We start from the raw sequence: 26,384 nt of genomic DNA, 5'->3' as shown, positions 1-26,384 counted from the left end.
GACATCCATCCTAACATTTCTGATGACTGCAAGTGTAACAACCAAGTAATGGGAAAAAAGAGTTTGTTCCATTTAAGTAAGATAAGAAGTCCAGAGTGGATGCTGAAATCATGGATCTGTACTCGAGCTACAAGTAAGCATACATTATCTCATTTCTATTAGAAAAATTCAGAACACACGAGGCAAATGAGTGTCAACATTTATTTAAACAGAAAACGTCAAACCATTCCACCATTGAACCTTTCAAAAAATAGATAATGACAAACTAGTTTTCAACTAGAGTGTCAGTGCAGGCATGTTTCACATTCCATTATAACAAATTAACAGCAATGCTAGCAAGAGACTGACATCTACAGAGCTAGCACTGCTGAAAGAAATGGGTCTGAAACTGCTCAAAGGCACACCTGGCCCATTTGCCCTCTAGCCTAGGGCACGATATGTGTTTAAACTGCTTCTTTGGTTGCATAGCAGGGTTGGTGCATATATTATGGTCTGTAACAGGCACAGCTTGAACAGCGTGAATCCTAAGGCACATACATATATTGCTGTGGAGCACAGATCATCCTCATTATAGTATCTAGTACTCCACAAGATCCAAGGGGGAAATTGTGCATTTCACTTACCAAACGTGTAACACGAAGCAACTCCCATTTGCTCAGCAATTCCTTGCTGGACAATATCCAAGAGTGCTAGTTCATTCTCTCTTAGTTCCTACTTTATAACAGGACAGTCTCTACAGCCACAACAGCATTCTCATATAAAAATAATAAAACTGCTCCAATACTTTTGGAGACAAGATTATCGATCAAATAACACAATAACCTACGGTTCATTTGGTATTTTATATTCAAGCTCTTCTCCTTCCTCCACCAACAGTAAGGAAAGGCATACCAACACTATTCTTGGGGCTGAACAGAAGAAAAAAATGGTATCTAAGTCAGTTCCAAGACAGTATTTGGAGAAGAACCAGGTAACTCCTCAACAATGGAACTATTAGGGTAGGATACTCTAGCACCTGTTTCCAGCCAGAAAATGTTTATCAGTCTGATAATAGTTCTAGAAGAGAAAAGTGCATAAGGGGATATTAGAGACAAGTGAATGGGAGATTGTAAACTCCATCTATGACTAGCAAATAAAAGATAAAATAGATACAGTAACTGTTCATGAAAGTTAGATTAGGGTATTATTTTCTTAAATAAGGAACAGTGGGAATTCCACTCCAGGGTGGGGAGTATGCAGAAGTGGCTCCCAGGAAACACAATTATGCCAATTACACCATTTAGCGAAAGTATCAATTTCATCTTTAAGGTGAAAAGCAGAAACTCTATCTTCAGAGTTCCCTTATATACAGTTTAGAACTGATTAAACTAGAAGGCTTTGAATTGGTATATGTTAGTCTATTACAAGCCAAGATAGCTCAGTTGGTTGAGCATGAGACTTAATCTCAAGGTTGTGGGTTGGACAAGATGACCCTCATGGTCCCTTCCAACTCTACCAAGTCTATGGTTCTAAGTAATTTATTTGGATAAATTATTAAAGCTGACACTGCTTTCTTCCAGCTTCATAAAGAATTAGACAGGAAATGAAAATACTGATTTGCAGAAGGGGCGCAAAGCCAAGAGGCTTTCAACAACTCACTCCAGTACTCAAACGAAGATGAAAAGAAGAAGCAAATAAGTTGTGTGTCCAATTTCAATTTCACGTAGTCCTTGGCTGGCTTGAAAAATAATTGTTGTGAACTCTAGAACTACAGACTCCTTAGATAACTGGAAAATACAGCCATTAAAAAAAAAAACACGTATCAGAACCGTACCTAGAAGTGCTAAGAAAAGGGTGACAGAGATCCTCTCCCTAACATCCCTCAGTTAAAAGTTAAAAACACTTTCTGTACAGATTGGAGGAAATATAACCAGAAATGCATCTCCAGACAGATTTTCTCTGCTTCCACCTTCAGAGTAGTATTTTTTCCAATGCTTCCCCTCCTACAAAGCTGATGTCCTGCCCTTTGACTTTAGGTTGAAAGCAACCTGGAGCATTACAGCTTGACTGTTAATGTTGATATTCATTTTCTTTCCTTTTTCAGTCGCCAGAAGATGATGTGTCAGGGCTCAATGCTGCCTTTGCAAAGTTGGGGGGGGGATTAAGGACATGCTGTTGGAGCCATTCCTGCAGTGTGGCTACCTGACCTCAAGGGCAGACTGAGATAATGTATTTATAGAGAGGGCAGGCTGCTGATGTCTGAACAGACCCTGGCTTGAACTTGGGGCTCTGCCTTTCTCTAAATGTCCTCCTAGGTTCATAGCTTAGGGAGGAGCTTCCCCTCTTGCATACATGGACGCTGTGGAGACCCTGACCTTCTTGTTCACAAAGGACCTGAAGCCAGGAAACCTGCTCTCTTCATTCAAGTTAGTGTGCTGTGAAATTGGATAGATTCCAGTGAACTTAAAAGACTACAGGCTGAAGCGGCATGAGTCAGTTCCCAGGAGACACCAGGAGTCAGAATCCAAGTCAGGCTTTGGATCTGCTTCCATCTCTTCCTTGGATGTTTGTGTGGCTTTGGAATGAGCCTCAAGCTGCCCAGACAAACAAACAAAAATTACTCCTGATATAATAAAGAAACACATTATATATTGCACATGAACTCTGTCACTTGGCTGTTCAGTTAAACCATGTCTGCTGCATTCGGTTATTGCACACATGTACAAAGAATAGAAAAGTGAGGTTTAGAGTCGAACCACCATCTGCTCAGGCTGCCAAGGAAGTGTTATTAAAAAATCCGCTGCTTCCCAGAGACCTAATCTGGAACATATTTACGGGGGGCAGTCTGCCTCTACTATTAGCTAACAGAGCTCAAGTTACACTCCAGACATGGGATGACCAACTGAAAGGAAAAACAAGTGTGTTTTAATAATCAACATTTCCCCCATTATCAGCCTCCAGGGGTCTTCAGGCAGGGGAAGAGAAATAAAAGTGGAGTGATGTAAGAGAGACCCCATTTGTTTCTAGGTTAAGCCAACACTAGCATCCCCAAATGCTGCTGGTAAATGTAGAGTCACGCATCCTCCAGCCTTCCAACAAAACAGTCATCACTATATTGCAGTCAACTCTTCCTAGTCACAAATCTAACAAGCCCAAGGTTGTCTGAAGCTACTAGATTACTGCAGTATAAGCCACACATTCTGCGTGTCTGTTAGCTTGCATCCAACTTTATCAACTGGCTGCTACAGCCTAACTTCTCTTAATCTAGATCTCAGCACCAATTTCAAGGAACTACAGGAACATTTGGAATTACTCCAGCATTTAGTATGTCATCCTTCTCACAGTGGAAACCTTACCTGCTGTGACCCTTCTGTCCTCCTGGAGAGACTCTGGAGCTGGGCACTGAGACGGTTGGTTTGTTGCTGCAGCATCTGCTGGTCAGCCAAACACTTTGATATTAAGCCATGCAGACGTTCCACTTCAGTCTGCAGCAAACTGCATTTGCATGCAGTTGGTACCCCAAATGTCTTCTGCCCACTACAGGGCTCTGCTGAATCCAAGGGTTGCCGCTGCACAAGAAAGACAGGAGATTCGGGAATGAGTTGTTTGTATGTACATATACAGGGTGAGTCTTTTAAAAGAGGCCCTGTGGAACATGTGTACTCTCTATCCAAGGGCCCTCTTTTAAAGAACTCACCCTGTATGTACAATGTGAAATTTTTTCAAAGCCTATACTTGCCCAGGCCATGGCAGTAAGCCATGAGTAGAAGATGAGAGAAAAAGTACTGAGAATTTAATACTAAATAATGGAAGCAGAATTCTTGAATAAGTGATGTACTGTAATATTAGCTCATAGAGAAATCATTGTCAAATCTGTAGCTGCAAATGTCATATGCATTCTATTTTGAGACTGGGTAGGTTAAGACTACATCCTTTCCCACAGCTGTACCTGTTTCTTGAGATGTTTTCTTTCTTTAATTCTCCTCCTCAACCACAATCTGATTTCTTGAAATGAAGGGTAAAAAAGTGCCTTACCAAAGGTGCTCCTTAGGGCGAGGTAAATTAAATCATGAAGCCCTTAAACAGCATCAGTTTCAGATAATTCTCAGCCATCTGTCTCCTTGCTGCTGGGATTAATTTCTCACTCTCATCCACGATTCAGAAAAGAAAAGACTATCTCCTCTCCTATGTACTATCTCTCTTTCCCATGTACAGTCTGTATTTATACCAGTCTGAATTATTATCCTTGCATCCTATTTCTACCATCAGCCCCAAACTGTCTTGAAGAGTTCCATATGTTTAGCAATTTACATTACCCAAGACCCTGCTTCAGACTTGTTATCGACATGTGTGGGTGAAGCCAAGTGCAGTCCCTTGAGCTCATTGTAGGGAAGAGTTTCTTTGTCAGATTCTGAAGAGGCTAGGCTCACAAGAGAGGGGTTTTCAGGCATGGGGATGAACTCTGCATTCTCCAGCTCCTGGTTTTACACACACACACACACACACAGAGAGAGAGAGAGAGAGAGAGAGAGAATGAACAATGTCAGATTTTCTTCACTTTCTTATCTACCTTTGCTGCAATATGAGGAATATAAAAAAGGAACACAGGTGTCATTCTCTTTCTGTTCAGAAAATAGCCACAGTGTGATTCACACTGCAGATAATGGCTCTAAGAGTCAAACATGTGGAGGTTTATTAAGATTTACTGATGCACAGTTCACGTGTTTCCAAACTTTGTTAAGAGTGTAACAATTTTTTTATTTATATCTTTAGTTTTTCTGAATTTAGGTATTTTTAATTTTTACAAGGTTTTGTGATTTTATGATGCAATAACAATGTCCTTTATTCTTATATTTATCTTTGCTTATAGCTTCTGACAAAGAAGTTTTGTCTCTGGAACACATTGAGCTAAATAAACATCTTATTCCAGTAAACACTGGAGCCTGTCTCCTTTCTGTTCTACTTGTCTTCGTGCTATTCCCCCAAAATATAGCATGGGTCATTGAATGTAACAGAGAGAAATTACGTGTTCTTGCAATATGTATCCTTCTATTCTTAGTGACAGACTGAATTCAATAGAAGTGGCAGAACTGATGAGCTGTAGCTGCCTATTTGAGGCAGAATCTTGATAGTTTGGGTTTGTGCCCCAATAATATTTTCTTTGGGATGATTCAGTGGATAAGCTTTGTTCAGTGTCAGGATGCAAATGACTGCCAGATTTCATAATGTTTGTTTCATTGGCACTTACAATAGACTGCTGTCCAACAATGGCAAACCATGCTCTGATATGTGTGGATTTATCTGTGAAAGACAGACTTTGATATTGCAGCAATGATGGGCTGATATTAAATTTTAGGCTCTGCCAGTTTTACTTGCATTTCACTTACTTATCCTGCTGTTCAATTTTACAAGGGAGGTCAACAAAATGCTACACATTATGAACTAATCTGTGCAGTCCTACAAAACTAATTTCTTGTTTCTATGTTGCTTTTTAGAGGTTTGGTACTTATCTATAAGAAGGGATGCGGGTGGCGCTGTGGGTTAAACCACAGAACCTAGGACTTGCCGATCAGAAGGTCGGCAGTTCGAATCCCTGCGACGGGGTGACCTCCCATTGCTCGGTCCCAGCTCCTGCCAACCTAGCAGTTCGCAAGCACGTCAAAGTGCAAGTAGATAAATAGGTACCGCTCCGGTGGGAAGGTAAATGGCATTTCCGTGCACTGCTCTGGTTTGCCAGAAGCGGCTTAGTCATGCTGGCCACATGACCCGGAAGTTGTACACCAGCTCCCTCGGCCAATAAAGCGAGATGAGCGCCACAACCCCAGAGTCAGTCATGACTGGACCTAATGGTCAGGGGTCCCTTTACCTTATCTATAAACTAAGGAAAATTATCTGGAACGGTTATGTTTTTAACTGCTTCAGAACCTTTTTTAGCATTATAGTTGTACCTCGGAAGTCAAACAGAACCCGTTTCGGAAGTCTGTTCGACTTCCAAAACGTTCGGGAACCAAGGGGTGGCTTTCAATTGGCTGCAGGAACGGTGGACGTCCAGGTTCCAAATAACGCAGAACAATTTGTTTGCGGTGTTTGAGAGCCAAAACGTTCATCTTGCAAGGTGTTCAACTTCCAAGGCACGACTGTACAGTGGTACCTCTACTTACAAATGTGACCCGTTTCAGGGCGCCGTTCACACCCCGAAAAGTCCATAAGTAGAGCGCCGCTACTGCGCATGCACAAAGCGCAATAGAGCGCTTCTGCGCATGTGCAAAGCATGCAGGTTGCTTCTGCGCATGCATGCATGGCGAACCCCGAAGTAAACACTTCTGGGTTTGCTGCGTTCGTAACCTGAAAAGCCTCAATGTGAAGCAAACATAACATGAGGTATGACTGTATAAAGGAACAGGTACTGGATAAAAAGAGATCTCATTGATACAAAAGGCTAGATGGGATATATTGTAGCTTTAACTTGCTTCAGCTCAGTTATTTTTACTAGAAGCTAATCAGAATGGGAAAAAGGAATTTTATATCAACTTTCAACATCAGCTTCCAGGGCATTTACAAACAAAATGATAAAAAAGCACATCATGAAAAGAAAAATATAAACAAAATGCCAAAGACAGTTTAAAATGGTTTCTACTTTAATCTCAATCTCTCAAGCTTTGAATCTGGATTTCTGAGCCCATTTCTTGTTTATTTGTTTTAATTAGAAATATTTATTCACTGCTAAATCACAAAACACTCCAAGTGGTATACATTGTAAAATTATGGGTTTGGAATTCAAAACCGATCATCCTTCTAATCAAGGTTTCTCTTCTTTCTTCTGAAGTGAGTCTGTTACCTGAAAAGCCGCACCTACAAAGCTATTCAAACTACGTCCTTAGAAGTGATTCCGGAATAGAGGTAAAATTTACCATGGTGCTTTTATGATTTGCCAAGAAAAGAACATTCGGAAGAACTTTCTGACAGTAAGAGCTATTTGAAAAAGGAGCAGACGACTTCAGAAAGTGGGAGACTCTCCTTCACTGGCGATTTTTAAACAGAGGTTGGATGGGCACCTATCAGGGATTCTTTAGTTGCGATTCCTACACCACAGGGGCTTGAACTAGATTATCCTTAGGGTCCCTTCCAACTCTACAATTCTATGATTCTAAAATTCAACTAAACTTCAAGGAGAAACCTCTCACCCAAAAATTCTACACCTTTATTGGAAAAATGCTATTCAGTTTTCCTGTACCCCCTTTGCTTTATGTGAGACAGAAATTGTTACCTTGCGTAACCAGCTAGGGCAGGAGCTACTGGCAGCACTGCTGTCTGCAACTGCTTCTGTTGTACTAATCCGATCCCCCATTCCATGGTCTGCTTCCATGGTTCCTCGGAAACCTCTGCTGGGGTCAGGGGTCTCAGAGTCCCGCTCACTTTCCTCCTCTTCTCCTCCTTCAGCTGTAGAGCTTTGGGCCACTAGCAGAAATGGGTAGAGTATTAAAATCCTTAAATATTTCCCTTGTTCGCTCAGAAGCATTTTCAGCCTTGGGAATGCAGGCCTTGTCAGACCTCAGAATGGTGATGCAAAGAGAACATAATCCAATAGTAAACAAGATATGAGACTCAGGTACATCAGCTCACATAGGATCCTAGGCATATTCAGAACATACACCCCCCCCAAAAGGTTTGGAATTATTTTTTACTAGACACACAATTTTGGGCAATTGTAATAAATTATATTAATGTCCATACACTGGTTGTGGGGGGCATGGAGGGGAAACGAAACTAATTCACTGGGGACTTACAGTAGCTTAAGCTGAGCCAAAAGTTACCACTTTCTGGAAACGCAGACCCCTTAGAAGAAGAAGAGGAGTTTGGATTTGATATCCCGCTTTATCACTACTCGAAGGAGTCTCAAAGCGGCTAACATTCTCCTTTCCCTTCCTCCCCCACAACAAACACTCTGTGAGGTGAGTGGGGCTGAGAGACTTCAAAGAAGTGTGACTAGCCCAAGGTCACCCAGCAGCTGCACATGGAGGAGCGGAGACGCGAACCCGGTTCCCCAGATTACGAGTCTACCGCTCTTAACCACTACACCACACTGGATTTTTATGATAGATAAACCTACTATATATTCTCAGACATTTGTCTACAAACTATTATTATTTCAAACGTAATAGGAAGAGACTTATTTTATAAACTCTGTGCCTCTTCCCCAACTTTAACTTTCGCCATCTTTTTATTTTCTGGCAATACCACTTATCCATCTTCTTAGACTGGTTCTCCATATCCTGATTCAACCAGGTGGGCTGAACCAGGTTAGTCAAGGAAAAGAACCTTTGTGCTCTCCGATGTATGAAATGGGGGGGGGGGGGAGAATAAGCTACAAAAATAGAATAATCTACCAGAGGAGTTTTAAAAAAGAAATGAATGGGCTAGGTCAAGATGAGGTTTTCAGATAGGAATGAAGGTACACTGAGTCAGCCCATTTGGTCCATCAAGCAGCAGGCAAGATGGCCTGAGAGCCACATGCAGCCATTGAGGCCTCTTTGGTGGCTCTTGGCAAAATCACACACACCCACACCCACACCGCCCAGCCCTCATGCTGCCTTCCCAAAGCCGGGTAAGCAAGGAACTGGGCTTGGGGAAGGAGGCATGAGGGCTCTGACAGGGTCCTACAGTCCTCCCACCTTCTTCCTAAAGCCTAGTTGGTGTTTTCCCAGCTTTGGCCTATTATTAAAAGCCTGATTACTTACCAGTCCCAATTGAGAGGCCACTGCTACTGGAGCGGAGGATGGTTTTAGAATTTATAACTTTTTCTGGAGAGAAAGTAGGAAAATTTTCTCAGATGAAGATTCCAAAAACATGCTGATCTATTTCCTTAGAAAGGTTATCGCCTACTCTTCCAGTGAACTTGTTACATTTTACATTTCCCTTATGATTAGAGAAGATAAGTATTCCTGAGTAGGCTCCTGTTTCCCAACTTTTTAATACTCACCAACAATTATGATGGTGTGCCAGCCACGGCAAGATAAATCTGGGACGTAATGCAGGGAACCAAAAATGGGCCGAGGCCATGATGTACAAATATCAGAACTATGAGCCCTTTCTGTTGGTGTCATTGCTAAACGGCCATTTCCACCATTACCCCAGGCAAAGATATGGTTATCTGGGGAAGAGAAAAGTGTTATCAGCCTCAAGTCAGACACTCCAAACTGCCTTTCAAGGATTCCTATACAGCTGCATTTCATTCCACTCAAATGGCTCACCTTCAGTTGAAATTTTAATCATGCAGTCTAGAAGAACACCATAAGACAGCGGTTGAGAACCTATTTTCCGCGAGGGGCCAGACTGGCACTTGCCCAGTATTCTGGGAGCGTCATTCCAATGGTGGGTGGGTGGAAGAACTCCTCAGAAAAGACAAATGCATGTACCTCTAATCCCCCATTGAAACACATACACCAGACACCTCTCAACTTCTCACATGCATATACATACATGCAGTAATATACTCATACATGCACTCTCACACCAGGTACGCATGCATGCACATACACTCAGCATTTCTAACCATCTCCACTCCAGTTCTTGGAAGGGGTGGCTGGAAAGATCCCTCTGCCTTAATTTAACAGAAGATCAGGGATTTTATCACCCTTTATTAGTGCTAAGCACCACAGCACTAAGGTAGGCTCTCTACCTGTTCTTTAGAGCAGACAGATGGTTTATCTCCAATCTTGGATATATGTTGTTTTGCACAAAGATATGAAGATAAAGATCAGGCAGAGCTATCTCTTAACAGAAAAAGACAGACGGCAGCATTTCTACCCTCACCCCAGCATTACAGCGGCAGTAAAGGGAAAGACTGCCTTTTATTGTCAATGAGTAGCCAGAGGGCTTATCTCCAATCTTAGTGCTGTAATGCTTAGAATGAAGATTAGATATCCCTTTTACCGCCTCACACCTGACATCACAGGTCATCAGATGTTTGACAGGTGCGTGAGGCTTGCACAAAACAGCTTGGCAAGCCAAAGGGAGAGGTCTGGCAGGCCTTCTTAGGCCAGAGGTTCCCAACCACCAGCATATGGCACTCCTGCAGGAACATTATGTTTTGTGTTGCTTTACTACAATTATTGCTATACAGCAAAGTTCCTCTCCTCTAATGCAGTCGGGATGTTATTCTCCTCCAATATTGCAGGTAGCCACGCGTGGCCCTCTGTAGATGCTGCTTACAAAAAATCATGGCCAACTCACCAGCACCAACACTCACCATCAGTAGCAGCTATAGTGAACTCATCACCACAGGAAACCCTGATGACCTGCTTCCCCCCAAGAGGTCCTCCTAGCAGATTAATACCCAGACGTTTCTTATAGTCTCCAACACCCAGCTGCCCACACTTGTTGGAGCCAAAGGTAAGCAAACGACCCCGTTCTGAAAGAAAGGAAGAACAAGGCTCATTGTGGACACCACATCAGTGGCTAAGCTCTACTGGAGAACCAGACAGGCTTCCTCTTTATCTGATACATCACTGGTAATTCTCAGGTTTCAGATTTTTTTACTAATGTGGAACAAAGAAACTAATTTCAAAATCAGCATTGGTCCTGTTCAATAAACCTCGAATAGTTTGTGGAGCTTAAATTTTGAAACAGCCGATTTAAAATACAGCGCTAAATGCAAGGGTGCACTAATGTTAACAAGTCCGTACTTTATTAATTTACAATGTTTTCCAGTCGCAAACGGATCTATGTTCGCAAGGGATGTGATGAACAGATTCTGATGTTGAAATATACTTTAATTCCACTCTTCAACACTCAATCCATTACCCTGGTCGTTTGATTGGGCCATTAAGCACTCCCACCCCAAGTATTTTACAGATTTTATTTTGTAAGAATAAAATACAATTACAATGGGATTAGATCTCACCATCTATGGCAGCTGTGTGTGTCTTTCCTGGGGCAATGGTGCGAACCTTGTAGAAGGAGAGTTTCTTGGCCAAAGTGAAGCAGGTGGTGTATGGAATTTCTTGGTAAGCCTAAGGGAAGAGAGCAGAAAGTCCAACAAATCTATCCATGTGGTGCATCACTAAGCCATAGTATCATACAAGTCCTTCCAAAGCAAACAATTTTTGCCTAGATCAAATTCTATTTTCTTGTGCAGACTGCTCAAATACACCCAACCTGCAGCTGAATGTACCACACAAAACTGAAAGCAGCCTACTGCTAAGCATGGTATATCACATTAGTTTTTCTTTTCCTTCTATGGCTCCAACCTAGTATTCAATAAATATGTTATGTTTCATTTATTAATGATTATTGAAAATAAATTCATTTTTATTAATAGATACGTATTTGCTACTTCCAGAACTTTATTTCCCATGCAATTTGAAAATTACTACTCACATCATGATTAATGATCCCTGAAGTGCATTGGTTCAGGCCCAGTTTGTTGAACTCATTCAGACCGCAAGCCAAAACCTTGCCTGCCTGTGTGAGTAGGAAGGTTCCATCACTGCCACACTGGACTGAAACAATATTGGAAGTCTTCTGAATTTCTACCTATAGAGGAGAAACATGATACATCCTTGCAACAGAATACTGCAGTCACCAAGTAAGAGAAATTTTAATTCAATAGCAGAGTAGATGCTTTGTATGTAATAAGTCCCAATGCAATCCTTAGAACCCCCACTTTAAAAAAAGGATGAAGTAGCAGGTGACATGAAAGACCTCTGCTTAAAACCTTGGAGACCTGCTGTTAGCAAGAGTAAATAATTCTGGGCAAATTGGACAAATACTCCGACCTGGTTTGATAAGGTTCCTATGTTCCTAAGTGAAGACCAAATATAATAATATCTGGACTAGGTAGAAAGGAGATCCAGCACCGAGGAACCAGGCAGGGTGCCTCCTCAGTAGTGGTGCCAGAGTTAGAAACTGAGATATGAAAGCTAGGAGCTAAATGGAACCATAAACCTACACAACAGCAGAATGTCTAGGTGCTTTTATAACAAGAATACAAAGATGTAAATGAATGAACTGAAACTAAAATATTATGCTCATTTTTCACATGGTCTAGTCCAGGGGTCGGCAAGGTTTACCTCACCTGGGCCGGTTCACTCCCGCAGAGATCGCTCCGTGGGCCGGATTGCGTCTGCGGAGATGCAATTTCTGGTGTCTGCGCATGTGCAGAAACGATTTCTGGCACCGCGGAAGTGAGTCCCTGCTCTGTGTTGCGCCGGTTTAGCGCAGTGTGCGGGGACTCACCGTGGGCCGTTTAAAAAACCCCCATGGGCCACTTGTAGCCTGTGGGCCGCAGGTTGCTGACCCCTGGTCTAGCCTTCCCCTGCCCACCTCCCTAATTTTCTTAAGAGGGTCTCTTCTCCAGTCTTCAGAGAGTAGCTGGAAGTGGGGAGGCAGAAAAGGTCCTCCTTTTCTTCCACTCTGCAGTTTTAGTCTGAAATCTAAGGCGCAATAAGAAGTGATCTTAGAATTACTTTCTTCCACCAGCTTATCCCTATTAATAATTGAACTGTACTAAATTCATGGTCTTAAAATTGTTATAAGAGAGGACATACTCCACAACAGAGCCACAGTGACCTGTGTGAAGCCCATAAAGTATGGCAAAAATCTAGTCAGTTTTACCTTCTGGGGGAGGCTGTAATCCTCTTCTGAATCCAAACCTAAGCGACCTGCATTTGAGAAGACACAATAATGAGAAATTTCCTAGTGCTGAAAACAGTGCCATAGCTACTGGGGGGGCGGGGGGTTTGCCCTGAGTGAAGCATCTAGAGGGGTGCCATTGAGACTCCAAGCCTGTGTGTGTGTATACACAAATGTGTGTGTGGGGGGTGCCAAACTGGGTCTTTGACCTGGGTGAAGTAAAGCCTAGTTTTGCCCCTGGCTGAAGGACACTATTACAGATAATGACTTTCAGATTCAAAGCAGACTGTCCAGTCTGAGTGTCAGGACTGGTCGTTGTCCTCTTCAGATCACCACACAAACGCTTCTTGTTCTTTTATAACTTTTTATTGCGTATTAACAAAACAATCTTATAAACGGTTCTTAAATATTATTCCTCAGAGTCACTTCTTTCAGATACCTTCTGAGCTCTGCTTCTCCATGACCAGCCACTCTCAAAATGGCGAAGGCGCCCTTCCCTTCGCTTTCCCGCTCTTTTTTCTAACCTCCTCACTAGAGCTGGTTTGGATCTCCCCTCCTCCCAATCTGAGCTAGAACTTAACCCTTGCCTTTCCTGGGAACAGCCGATCCCTCCCTGTTGTTCCTCTTGCTCTCTTCTCTTCAATTCACTGCTCTCCTCCCCCCCTTGGGGAATGCTTTCTCCCTCTGGGAAACTGGAATCTTCTAACTCTTCCCTGACACTGAGGAAACAGGGCTGCCTCATTTCTCATGTTCACAGATCCAACATCATAGATATGACCATCCATCTTTCCAGAATTAGGGATCCCAATTTAATCTGATGTTTTTCATATCACTAAAAGTTAGATCTGTCACCAGTCAGTTACCAAAACAGTGCCTCTCAATTGCCTGTGATTATACCGTAGTTATGTTTTTATTTCACACAAAAATGATACCATTTGATTTTAAGAAAACCTCTAAGTGGTTCACAACCATATAAAATGAAACTTGAGAAGGAGCATGCATGTTTTTCCTTCGAATGACTCTTATTGTGTGCATTTTGCCTCAGTCTCTACTGCCAATATTAGAGACTGCAGATAGAAAGCCACATACCGTATTCTCCACAGCCCCATGTGTAGACCTCTCGGTTTCGGGTCAGCACAGCCACATGGTTATCTCCACAAGAAACCTGCTCCACTGGGTTGCTGAGGAACACGGTCAGCTGCCTGGGCTCCAAAACCTCAGAACCAAATGCCTTGGAAACACCTATACAGCCATAGTAGTCTGAGCCGAAGGCAAAGGCTTGACCCTCATCTACATGAAAGGAAGGGACAAATGAGTAAGATAGAGATTCTGACTCCTTCAAACACAGGGAAACCAGACTACCATGTTATCTAATTATCTAGATCAAGTTGGGTCAATTATATGCTTGGACTAATGTGCCCTGCCCTGCATCCACTAAATGATAGGGTGCCCCATATCTACACCGTGTATGCATATCACAGAGGTTACCATGCAGAATCTTTTTTGACTGTCAAACATGTTTTCTTCCTCATCTTTTTGTGTTTTATTGTATTGGTTTTATGCTGCATATAGATGTTGGTGATATATAAATGTTTAAAGCAACATGAAATAAATATTGATCTTGGGAAGCTGCACTAATTCCAGTGCAGCAATACAGCAATTCCCTGCATTTACCTATGCCATAATATTTCATGCTCTCTTGCTGCAAAGGTCATTTTCTTTTTCAGCCAATACATATGTTATTTGTTTATTTATGTTTTAAATTTATGCATCACCCTTCATCCAGGTACCACAGGGTGGTTTACAATGTATATAACAAAAACAAGATAGCATTTGAGTTCTTCCACACCATTTATCTGCTGGTACATTTTACCTGTCTCTTACCTGTGATGCAGACAGTGAAGTCATCTCCACAAGACACTTGGCGAATGGCTTTGCCCTGCAGTTTTTCCACATGCTTAGGCTGCCGATAGGAGGCTTTGTCTCCATGTCCCAGTTGGCCATGCAATTTGGTGCCCCCTTGCATGTTCTGTAATATGCAGAAGCATGGTAAAGGATGGTAAAGGATGCATCCTGGGAACTCCAAGGAGCATTATTAGCAAGTCTGATGTGAAGGAACCAAGTAACAAACTATATATACTTCAACTGGGATCCTGAGAGACCCATGTACACCTTCATGCACACACTGGGGAGAGTGCCCTATTTTTCTTTCAGCAACAGCCTCTCACATCTTATAGGGTGTTGCTGCACTTGTCTGAACCTTTGGGGCATTTTCCTGGAGGTGAAATAACTGCTGTCATATACAGAAAGCAAAACAAACAAACAAACAAAAACCCTGTGCATGTTTTAGACCTTGAACTTAAGCAGCATAAACTCTTGAATGGGGAGTGTTGGGATACTGCCAGGGAGACATCAGCCATCAAGGCCCCACGTCGATTCCGGGCGATCCATCGATCTCCCGTAGACACGCAGTATCATTCAATTAGCGACACGAGCTCCAAAAATAGCTTGCCACATTCCAGAGCTGGTGCACACTCTATCAGCAGAATTCGCACAGCGAAAGATGCACTCAGGAGAGCATTATTTACAACTTTATTCAGCGTTGGTCAGAACAAAGAAAACATGACTGCCTGTGTTGATGTCTCAGGCACAGGGAGAGAAACGAAAGCATAGACAAAACATAAACTTCCTGTGAACAGGAAATACGCAGACTCTGTGACTCACAAAGCCTGCTCCCTTTTAAGGTGGAACGGAAATATCCTAACAGGGAGTAACACCTCTTACAACTTTTCGCAACTTATCAACTAGGAATATCCAACTATACTGACAATCAGTAGTGATGTGACACCTTAAATATGACTCATGCAAGATCCATTCTGCACTGCCTTCATACATTATCCAAGTTTCCAAAGTACTTTTCATACACTTCACTTACCACCCAAGTATAGAGCTCCTTTTCCACTGTAACCACTGCAAAATGGGTGTTTCCTGCACAGACCTGTCGTGCACTGCAGCCACTTTTAATGGCATCCAGCTTCTGAGGGGATGACTTCCCACCCCCCCAGACATATACTTCACTTGTGCGTGATGTCACCACAGCAATAGGAGCCTCATTCATGGTGCTTGTTCTGTAAAACATGAGGTCAATATGGAGTTATGAAGAGTCATCAGTGTTAGCATGAGTAGCTTTAGAAGCCCTGAAATAGAAGACAAGCTGGAAGAAAATTAAATTCCCAGGTTCCAGGCAGAAACATTTTATATAAGCCTTAGTGGTACTTGTGTTGTTCAGAAGCCACATAAACAGCATTAGGAATTTAAAGGTAGGGAACCTAGGGATAGATAAACAAAGGTTGAAGAAGATTACTCCAATCTGCATACAAATCAAGATCAGAATCCAATTTGATGACTCGAGCAAGGCTTTTGAATTTCCAGAAACAGTGGCATGAGCAAGCTTCAGTTAAAAATGGGAAAAAATATGCAGACTCTTCAGCAACTTTGTTTAGAACATCAACATTTTGTTACACGCAAATTTACAGCATTCCATGAAGGATAATCTTCCATGGCAAATGGCTTTTATCTTAAGAAGAAAAAAACGTAGTAGTATCAGCAATGCAGTATTTTTAAGTGCAGTTTGGTGTCAAGTCAATAGGTGGCATACAACTAAACAGTTCTGCTAGCTGCGCACAAGGACTTTTAGCTGCACAATGGAATTTCCCCACCTTCTCCTTGTGCATCCCCTGAACAGATTTAAGTGTCACAACAGGAAGAGTTGTGGGCAGGTAAGTTCCACTGTGCAGCTAACTCCTTGCATTGGCAGAACTGCTTAGTTGGATGCTGTCCAATTCAAATCTGTAGGGAAGAATGGGCACAGTTTACAACAAGAGTGGAAGCTGCCTTCTTCCCTTCTGGAACTCAAGGCAGTGTACACATTGTACCCAGGTAGTCTCCCATCTAGGTGCAGACCAGACTCAGACCCGCTTAGCTTCAGCAAGGTGGTAGCCTCATGCATTACCTAAAAGATAACATTGAAAGTGTGAAGCAATCACGTAAGGGTGAGTACGTCTAGGAACCTACTTCCTTTAATTCCGCTGTACAACACACACTCCATTACCTTGGTCGTTTGTTTGGGCCATTAAGCAGCACAACTTTCTCTTCCATCTCCCTGCCATGAAAAAAAAAGCAATAAGAAGAATAGCAACCATCTATTATTACAGCACTTCTGACAGGGGATTCCAACAGGCTTAACAGACACTAAATGCCATGCAGAAGAATCCTACCTAATCCTACTAGATGGCCCTCAGGGTCCCTTCCAATGCTATGATTCTAAGATGTGCCTCATCAGTCAATGGCCAAAGTGAATGAATGTGGGAAGCATTGACATGACTAGTAGGCTGTACAAGATTCTGTAGCTCTCTCCCAAACAACATGGCCTGTTCACGTCCAAGGAATGTACAACTCTTTACCTCCTGTGCTTGCTGATAAGGGGACTCTCAAGCAGCTCATCAGCAGTCGGCCTCTTCTCAGGATCCTGAAAGAGGTGAGTGACAGGTCACTCCCTAAGGAAAGGGATCATTTTTCAACAATTAAGTCTCAGGGCAGATTAACTAACCACATTCTTATGGTCTTTACCCATTTCCCCAATACACAGAGAATCAAAGGAATATTAAAGTTAGCAGAAAGCGTCAAGTTAAAGGTCACTGTAGATTCTTCACTTCAAATACAAAGGTATTTTAACAGTTTCTAAGCTGCTGCAGATCTTGGGCAGGCAAGAACACAAATTCTGCAGAGCCCATACACAAGGATGCCCAGAAACTTACATATCTAGTCTTGTAATTAATACAAGGCATTTACCCCACTTTCCTCTGAAGTTGTGTCACTGAGGCAGCAAAGTTGAAAGCAAACTGTATCTCACCAACCTGATCAAGGCAGGAGTGGACCATGTGGATGAGGTCCAGAGAATAAACACTGGAATCTACCTCCATTGCTCGGTTCCCTTGCACAATCTTCAAACAGAGGTTCAAGGGATTCTAGAAAGGAAATAGTGTGATCATTCAAGTGCATCTGGAGAACCTGTTTAAGAAAATGTCCTGTGGATCTGCATTATATTCTCTCTCTCTGATTGTTTCAGATGTTACGTACTATTGGAACATAGCTCAGTGGCAGAACATTTAGTTTTCATGCAAAAAGTTCTAGATTCAATTCAAGCATCTCCAGGTAAGGCTAGAAAAGACTCCTACCTGAAACCCTAGACAACCACTTTCAGGCAGCATAGAAAATACCAAGCTACATATAGCAACTTTATGATTCAGTAGAAGACAGCTTCCTATACACTTTCTAGATAGACTCAGAACATCAGCAAGGGACAATTTACCGGGTGATAGCCAAGTCAGTCATATTCAGAACCACTTAAATCAATGGACTTGTTATTTGGGTCCATCAATTTCAGTGGGTCTAATTCAAGAATGATAATCATCCCTGAACAGGCGATACCCAACTGACCTACAGCTCTCACTGTAACACATTCTTCACAACTGGCGGCTCCCTCTCACTCTCTCAAGCACACACAGAACATTAAAGGAAATTATGTAGCGTTAGTGACCAGTCAAGGTGTGACTTACTGTTGCATCAAAAGTTCTTTTCAGTGTGAGGAGCTCAAAGGCAACACAACCAACTGCCCAGATATCAGATTTGAAGTTGTATTTTACTCCCTGGCAGAGCTCTGGAGACATATAGTACGGGGTTCCTACCAACTGCACAACAGAGAAAAAATGTTAGAGATAGTCTGCCCAACTCCTTGATACCAGTAGATCAGACACAGTTCATTGTTTTCCCTGCAAGTGCTAATTTCTAGTCATTTTATATAAGAACACCCATCTCCCAAACATGCTTATATTGTGTTTCAGCATGCAAAGTAAAAACTTAAATACTGGATTATAAGACCTATTCTCTTTCTGGGCTGGCCCAAGACTGTTTTGTCACTAAAGGCAGAACAGAAAATGCCACTCCAACCCTCCCACTGCCTCTGCTGCACACCTACCGCCTGCATGCCCACGCCACCTGCTTCTGGGTGACAAACAGGTGCAGCAGCAACAGCAGGACTGCATAGCTGTGGGCATGCAGAGGAGAAAGAGGCAGTAGTGGTAACTTACAAGAATGCTCCACGGAGGCTGGATCTGCTGCCCTTCCCAACTGAAGGGTTGCAAATCTGAATGAATACATATTTGCTAATGGCAGGTTACAAAGTAACAGGATATATTATATTTCTAACAAGACAATTCAGAAGTGGAGTAGGAAAAGAAGCAAACAGCATTAAGTGGCATCAAAGGACCCCAAGCTCCTGATTTGCTCACAAAATCCCAGACAGGTACAAATAAATTAGTCTATCAAAATATTAAAGTTTCAGACACTCACAGTTTCAGCCATCGAATATTCAGAGTTCAGCTTTTTCGCCAAACCATAGTCACCCAGTTTTATAAGATTTGCTTTAGTGAGGAAGATATTCAGTGTCTTTATATCTCTAGAAAAAGAAGCATTAAAGTGATGTAGTTCTTCCAGTCACCAGGTATAGGACTCAGTATGCTGCTATTCCTCCTCTATTAATGTTACTGTGAAAGGATTTAACTCATTCCTCTCCACACCTGATGTCACAGATTTCCGTAGCCCTACAACAACTGGTGGTACCAAGGTTGAGGAAGACTGCACTAGGGTATTAAGTTATCTGTAATATAGAAAATCCAATTTCTGTGCTAAGAAGAGTGAAGCAAATCAGATTGCTTCCCTTTACTCTACATTTAGGATGGTGTCCAATGCACTTGTTCCATTAGCACAAGGATTTCCATTTGCGTAACAGAACTCCCTGCCCCACACATGCACCCAGTGCCCTCCCCAATCTGCTCCAGTGGGTTGGAGGAACCCACAGATTTAGGGAGCATGTGGGAGGCTCACATGGACAGCTGGGGAAGTTTCACTGATAGAACAAGCATATTGAATACCGCCCACAATTTGTTATGATAAATATTTATTCCCTGTCATCATATCAAATGCCCTAAGCAGTTAACAACAATAAAAGTACCAATTAGAATAAAATACCAAGTAAAATAAAACACTATTAGTAAAATATTTAAAAATAACAACAGACAATTTAAAAAGGAACCACTGTAGATGCTCGAAAAATGCAGCAAGGGAAAAACTAGCTAAAATGGTATTTGCAGCAGCAGGCTATCAATACTCTCAAGCATGTTTTACCTTCAGCCACTAGGCCACAAGTTATCCCAAGCTTCATTAATCACACCTACCTGTGAAGGATTCCTTCCCTGTGGATGCAGCTCACTGCTGATGCAATCTGAAATAGGTACCACACTACCATCTGCAAAGAAAGAGAGTTCACACGGGAAACACTTCAGGAAGTTTATTTTAGAAAGATAATTTTATTATTCCAATATGAACAACTCAGTGTTGAGATATTTTTCAAGGTGTAATCTTTCCAGGATAACGTAGTCTCCATGGTGTAAGATGACAAGTGCTTGTCTCTTCACGATATAGTTTATGCCAGCAAATGAAAATGTTTAATTGTAAAGGCTATTGCCAGAATCTGTCAGTTACAAACACTTGTTATATGCCTTTGAGTTTAGTTTTAGCTTTTTAAATTGTTTTAATATGATGGTTTTTAGAATGCTTTAAATAATTTTGAGCACTAATTCTAGATGCACTTACTAGCCCAACTGAACACTTACTACTGGGACTTACTACTGAATACAGTGGTGCCTCGCAAGACGAAATTAATCTGTTCCGCGAGTCTCTTTGTCTAGCGGTTTTTTCGTCTTGCGAAGCAACCCTATTAGCGGCTTAGCAGCTTAGCGCTATTAGCGGCTATTAAAGGCTTAGTGGCTTAGCGGCTAAAAGGCTATTAGCGGCTTAGAAAAAGGGGGGGGGAAGCGAAAAAAATCTCAAGACTCGCAAGACATTTTCGTCTTGCGAAGCAAGCCCATAGGGAAATTCGTCCTGCGAAGCGCATCGAAAAACGGAAAACCCTTTCGTCTAGCGGGTTTTTCGTCTTGCGAGGCATTCGTCTTGCGGGGCACCACTGTAAACATGCAAAGTATTGCACTGTCAACTGCTGTAAAGATGACTAACAAATTTATAAATAAATAAAAATAAAAAATCAGTAATTGCATGTATTATTCTACTTACCAAATTTAACAATTAGATTAAAGATATTGAAGAATGTAAATACCTTTGTTCCTTTTAAAAAATATAGAATGGAAGAGCAAGTTTGGAATTCTAAGCATACTGGCAGGAATAACCAGTTTCTACATTAGAGTTGCTATCCTACGATTTGCTGTGTAATTGTAGTCATGCAGATTCTTAAATCTCTTAATAATAAGCCAAGGGCAACCTACAGAAAACTAGTAATAATAGCTAACTAGTAATAATAGCTAACCACAGTTATATCTAAGGCTGCAATCCTATACAGTGGTACCTCTGGATGCGAACGGGATCTATTCTGGAGCCCCGTTCGCATCCTGAGTAGAACGTAACATGCGTCTGCGCATGCGAGGATCGCGTTTCACTGCTTCCGTGCATGCACGTGATGTCATTTTGAGAGACTGTGCTTGCGCGAGCAGCGAAACCCAGAAGTAATGCGGAGTGTAACCTGAAAACGCTCAACCTGAAGCATATTTAACCCGAGGTATGACTGTATATACTTACCTGGCAGTAAGTGCCACCAAACACAGTAGGTTTTAATGCTGAGTAAACATGCACAGGGATTGCTCTGCATGAGAATCCTACAGATAGACACTTACTGCACTACTTACAAGCCATATTTAGAAATATGGGCTGAACATCAGGCCAAAATAAAAAACTAAAAAGAGATAAAGACTGTGAAATCACAGAACTAATTACCATGGCATGGCAACCCCTCTGCCTCCTCCCATGTGTACTTTCCCATTCCACAAGGTCCTTAAGCACAACCCTGTTCTTCATGCCCTCATTTACTAAGACGAGTACCATTAGAGAAAGGAGTAAAATCTTTACAAAGGTTGTGTTTACACCCTGGAGCTCCCTTCCCAAGTAAGGCTTGCTCCCTAACTGTACTCTTGTCATACAGTGAAGAACAGTTCTGCTACTAAAGAACTTTTTTCACTGCATTTCTGCTGCTCACTTTTCTATGCTATTTTTAATTGTTCTCAAAATTACACTAACTGTTTAAGTCTTTAAAAAAAATAAAATAGTTAATTAATCTTTTTATTTATTTACAAATAAAATGTAACGTTCTACAAGATTATCTGTAAATTAATGAACAATCCCAGAAGAATACCATTCCATGGGGACAGGGAATAAAAGACTTCGACACCAGTGAAAACCCAAGTACAGTGGTACCTCGGGATACATACGCTTCAGGTTACATACGCTTCAGGTTACAGACTCCACTAGCCCAGAATAATACCTCGGGTTAAGAACTTTGCTTCAGGATGAGAACAGAAATCGTGCTCCAGCGGTGCAGCAACAGCAAAAGGCCCCATTAGCTAAAGTGGTGCTTCAGGTTAAGAACAGTTTCAGGTTAAGTACGGACCTCCAGAACAAATTAACTACTTAACCCGAGGTACCAATGTAACATCTTTATTCTTGCTACGTGATCAACAACGAAGGATCAAAGTGTTCTGCTCAAGACTAGAACACCAAGAAAAGGCTAATTGTTTCCTGGCACAAGTGATGCAATTTGCTAATACTATAGCAATAAGCATGAAATAAACACTGGGAAAATGCAGCACATCAAACAGTACTAAACTCTGTTCTGTTACTTCTCAGTTTGTTCAAGTTACCTCTTCCTCAAACAACTTGTCTTTCTGCCGCAGGATCTTATCATAGAGATTTCCCCCTGCAATTAAAAGAGAGAAATGCTTTACCTATCGATTGTAAATGTTCTATTAGCATTTACCAGAAATCCTCCAGGAATTTGCCATTTCCCCAAGCTTTTTCATTATTATGATTATCACCTGCTCTTTACCCTAAGCATCCCAAGGCAGGTTACAACAATCCAAAATGCAGTTTAAAAGTATTTAAGAACTTATAATTAAAAATATAATCACAATCTTTTCTTTTTTTTAAGGGTGGGTTCTGAAAATGCACATCTCAGGTGTCAAAGGCCAAGGCAAAGAATTGTGTCTTTCTTATTTGCTGAAAGCTGTATAATGAAGTTGCTAGATGCACCTCTGTGGAGAGGGAGTTCCATAACTTAGGGGCTGCCACAAAGAATGCCCTCTTCCAGGCTTCCCCTGCAAGATTCTGCAGGTTTGTATCTGATTTACTGAGCATTTAGTGCCTCATCTTTCCTTTAGCTATTTCTGCTTCCGAAGTTTCTTCTTCCCACAAATACATTTTAGAATATGTATCTGCGAAACGTAAGTGGCAGTTCTCCAAGATGACTCTGGTTTGTGTTAGAACTGTCACTAAAGCCTGCCATCTATAAACAAGACAAAGTGATTCTGCATTTCATCTTCCCCCACAGAACCTAAGATGGAAGAGATGTCTGCTGTTTACAAGACAAGAGTTCTCACCATTACAGTATTCCAGTTCAATCAGAAGTGTAGTGTTATCCATGAAGTGATTGTAATAGGCAATGATATTGTCATGTTGCAAAAGTGCAAGGATAACAATCTCATTCAAAGCATCACGGCGTTCTTTTTCTGACAGTCTTGTAAGATCCACTTCCTTCCACACTACAAGTGAGTCATCCTGGAATACAAAAAATCTAGTTAGCTAAATGCACGTTTAATTTCTTACAATGTATCAATCTTTTTTGCATTCACTTTCAGATTTAGTCTGAAAAATTCTCTATGGGCATTTCCTTATTTCTGATGCCAAAAATCGCTATCAACACTCTCTTCCTTTTGAATAATAATCAAATAGCACAAACTTTTCAGAAGAAAGGTTATTGTTATTTTATACACAACTCCACACAAACACTGTCTAAATTTGCTAACAGGAATTGATTAGCTCATAGGACTTGTCAGATATTCCAGCAACAACATTATATTAAAAATGATATAAAAACTTGGGAGTAATTAGTATTATATCCTTGAAGCAGATTCTTGATCATTCTATGGTTTTATCTAGCCAGTCTATTAACTCCCTGAAGCAATAGCAGAATCTGTGATCAGGGGCCTTCAGGTTCTCTGTAATGCCATATTAAAAATATATCACTGACTGAACTGTGCCATCAAGTTTCCTTCTCCGCACAGGAAATGCTGGTGAACTGCCCTGAGATCTTTGAAGGGCGGTATATAAATTAAGTCAGTCAATAAAGAAATAATAACCTACCACTGTTAATGATGCAAAACAATTAATAAAATGGAAATGTATTAAGGGAAGAGTTTGGCTGATATTCTGGAAAGTGACAGAAGTGGGCATTTCTACCTCAACCTCCAAAAACCACAACTACACATCTTCGGGTCCTTTAAATTAACTGGGCCCTGTTAGCCTTTTTGCTGAGGAAGCCAATGATAGATGTACCCTTTCACAATCTATATAGCACTGACTAGGGTTGCCATATTTTGAAGAGCAAAAAAGAGAATGCTATGATGGCTTTTCAAAGCAAATAAATGCATTTTGTCTCAAATCTCACCCCTGAAAAAGAGGACATGTCCTGGAAAAAGAGAACACATGGCAACTCTACCACTTACTCACCCGCTCTGCAAAGGTTAGTGTCCATATGGGTGCGACACTTATAACCTTGTGTAAGACACTTTCCTGAAAAGTTGTGCTTGTTTTTTCTGTCTATGACTATCCTTTGTTATCAGCCTCTGTGCACCGTAAATGATATGCCTGGCATATCCTTGCAGAAATATGATGCAGCTCTACAGCTGCCTTCTCCCTCTTCCATCCTGTCATTCTTTTTATCCCTGTACAGGAAGCTGTTTGAGAGGAAATATCACCACTACATCCTTGTGCCACATTTCATTTTCAGCTACCCAAATTCCATCAGCTTCCAAGTGCCAAATGAGAACTGGGAATTAACAACTGGTATCAATGGAACCTTCTCTCTCATGCCAAACAACAGCTTCAATTTTAGCTGAGATCATAGGCCAGGAGAAAAAGCATTTACCCCTTTCCTTATGAATATCCAGATTAACCAGATGACATTTTCAGTTAAAGAATCAATCACACAACTCCAATGAGGCATTTAGCAACAAGTGTCATTTAGCCCTAATTGCACCCAGTTCAAATTAACGCAACAGAAGCTCCTGGGTTTTGCTTAAGCACCCTCCTGATTTGATCAACCCCTTATCAGAGAGGAATGTGTCTTCTGAGGGGCTCTCTTCTACTTCACACTTTCCAGAATCAAGAACTGCTTTGTCATTTACCCTCCTGTGATAGCTCAGTTGGTACAGCATGAGATTCTTTATCTCAGTATTGTGGGTTCAAGCCCCACCTTGGGGAAAAGAGTCCCTGCATTGCAGGGGGTTGGACTAGATGACCCCCCACGATCCCTTCCAACTTCGTGATTTCCGAAGTGTTAACTTGTGTCTTCCTTTGCGAAGAACCCCCCCCTGAAGAACTGTTCACACTTTAGCCTAAGTATTCGCGAAGACGCTACTTGGATGCATGGCCAAAGTTTGCTTGCTTGCTTTCCTGGCTGGGTCTCTGGCGTCTTTGAACATCTGCAGGATATATCAGTGACCCCGAGGGGGTGGCTATCTAAGGAGCATTTCGTGCCCAATAATGCTGCCTTCCTTCGCGGGGTTAGAGCTCGGATTCAAACTACGGGGGAGCAGGGGAGCCTCTTCAGCCAACGCGCCCGGAGACGGGAGGAGGAGGAGGAGGAGGGAAAGAATGGCGGGGCGCGGCGGAGGCGGGCGCAGATTTACCTCGGTCCGGCGGTACAAGGTGGCCTCTCCGAAGGCGCCCCGGCCCAGGACGCGGATGGGGGCATAATGCAGCTCCTCTTGCTCGCCGCCTAGGACAGGGCCAGGCCGGGGGCCGCTCCTGCCGGAAGACTCGTTGTCGAAGTCGGAGTTGATGGAGTCGCAGTGCCGCTCGTACTCGCCCAGAGACATGGCTGCTGCTTGCCCTGGGGCTGAGGAAAGGGGCGCCGAGGCTTCCCTGCCGCAGGGCTCGAGCGCCAGCCGCGGCCTCGCTGCTGCGAGGGAGACGGTGGGCAGCAGCAGCAGCAGCAGCTTCCTGCTGTGGCCTCAGACGCTGCCGCGGATTCCACGGGGCTCCGGCAGTGCGCACGCGCGCGCCCCTCTCGCGGCCTCAGAACCAGGCGAGCAGCAGGGTCCCGTCCCCCCCCTCGGGCTGCCCCTTGCCTTCCTTCACCGGCTTCCCGGAGGCCCCGCGGGCCCCCTACGCTCCATGTTGGCGGCTTCTCCCGACCCGGAACCACTTCAAGCCCAGGCGCGGCCTCGCGGCAGGGAGGTTCGCGGCAGGCCGTTGGCGAACCAGGCGCGAGGCCGAGGGGAGAGCCACGCGGGGAGCTGGCGGGAGCAGCGCCTCAGAGGCGGCGTCTGTGCTGCGGGGTTGTCGTGTGCGCGCCTCGCTTGCATTTCAGAAGACACCGTCCGCGTCCCTACCCCAGCCCCGGGAGGCAGCTCGCAATTGTCCTTGCTCTAAATAAAATGATGGGGCGGCTGTTGCTTCGCGGGGATTTGAGCCGGTTCCTCCCATGCCGCTTAGGGCTGTCCCCTTTTTGCAACAAGCGAAAGTCTCTTTCCCCCTCGAGGTGCTTGCTTGCTTGCTTCCCGGGAAAGCGCGGCCACCGACTGCCCTCC

At 42.8% G+C, this 26,384-nt stretch overlaps 1 protein-coding gene across 2 annotated transcripts; it reads right to left on the bottom strand.

Moving 5' to 3' along the window:
• Nucleotides 1-187: 187 nt before the first annotated feature.
• On the bottom strand, nucleotides 188-26,384 carry NEK9 (NIMA related kinase 9). 2 transcript variants are annotated; one of them, XM_083504516.1, is made up of 22 exons: nucleotides 25,482-26,384; nucleotides 23,172-23,349; nucleotides 22,437-22,492; nucleotides 19,908-19,978; nucleotides 19,024-19,129; nucleotides 18,231-18,362; nucleotides 17,529-17,639; nucleotides 17,076-17,140; nucleotides 16,724-16,774; nucleotides 15,548-15,740; nucleotides 14,497-14,641; nucleotides 13,702-13,902; nucleotides 12,595-12,641; nucleotides 11,359-11,514; nucleotides 10,883-10,991; nucleotides 10,229-10,390; nucleotides 8,960-9,130; nucleotides 8,718-8,780; nucleotides 7,247-7,437; nucleotides 4,296-4,457; nucleotides 3,336-3,548; nucleotides 188-2,573 (listed from the first exon to the last, which is right to left on the bottom strand). In XM_083504516.1, the coding sequence occupies exons 1-22, from the start codon at nucleotides 25,668-25,670 to the stop codon at nucleotides 2,451-2,453; spliced, it is 2,895 nt and encodes a 964-aa protein (XP_083360642.1). In that variant the 5' UTR covers nucleotides 25,671-26,384; the 3' UTR covers nucleotides 188-2,450. The 2 variants fall into 2 exon arrangements, 1 of the variants encoding a protein (XP_083360642.1); XR_014526450.1 differs by lacking the exons at nucleotides 188-2,573; nucleotides 3,336-3,548; nucleotides 4,296-4,457 and adding an exon at nucleotides 4,789-5,484 and having other exon boundaries at nucleotides 5,846-7,437; nucleotides 25,482-26,002.

Source organism: Podarcis liolepis, assembly GCF_965112155.1.
Source record: "Podarcis liolepis genome assembly, chromosome: 1".
In the NCBI taxonomy this organism is placed as follows: domain Eukaryota; kingdom Metazoa; phylum Chordata; class Lepidosauria; order Squamata; family Lacertidae; genus Podarcis; species Podarcis liolepis.
Note: the sequence above shows the minus strand (reverse complement) of the source record. Positions and strands in the feature narration are given on the sequence as shown.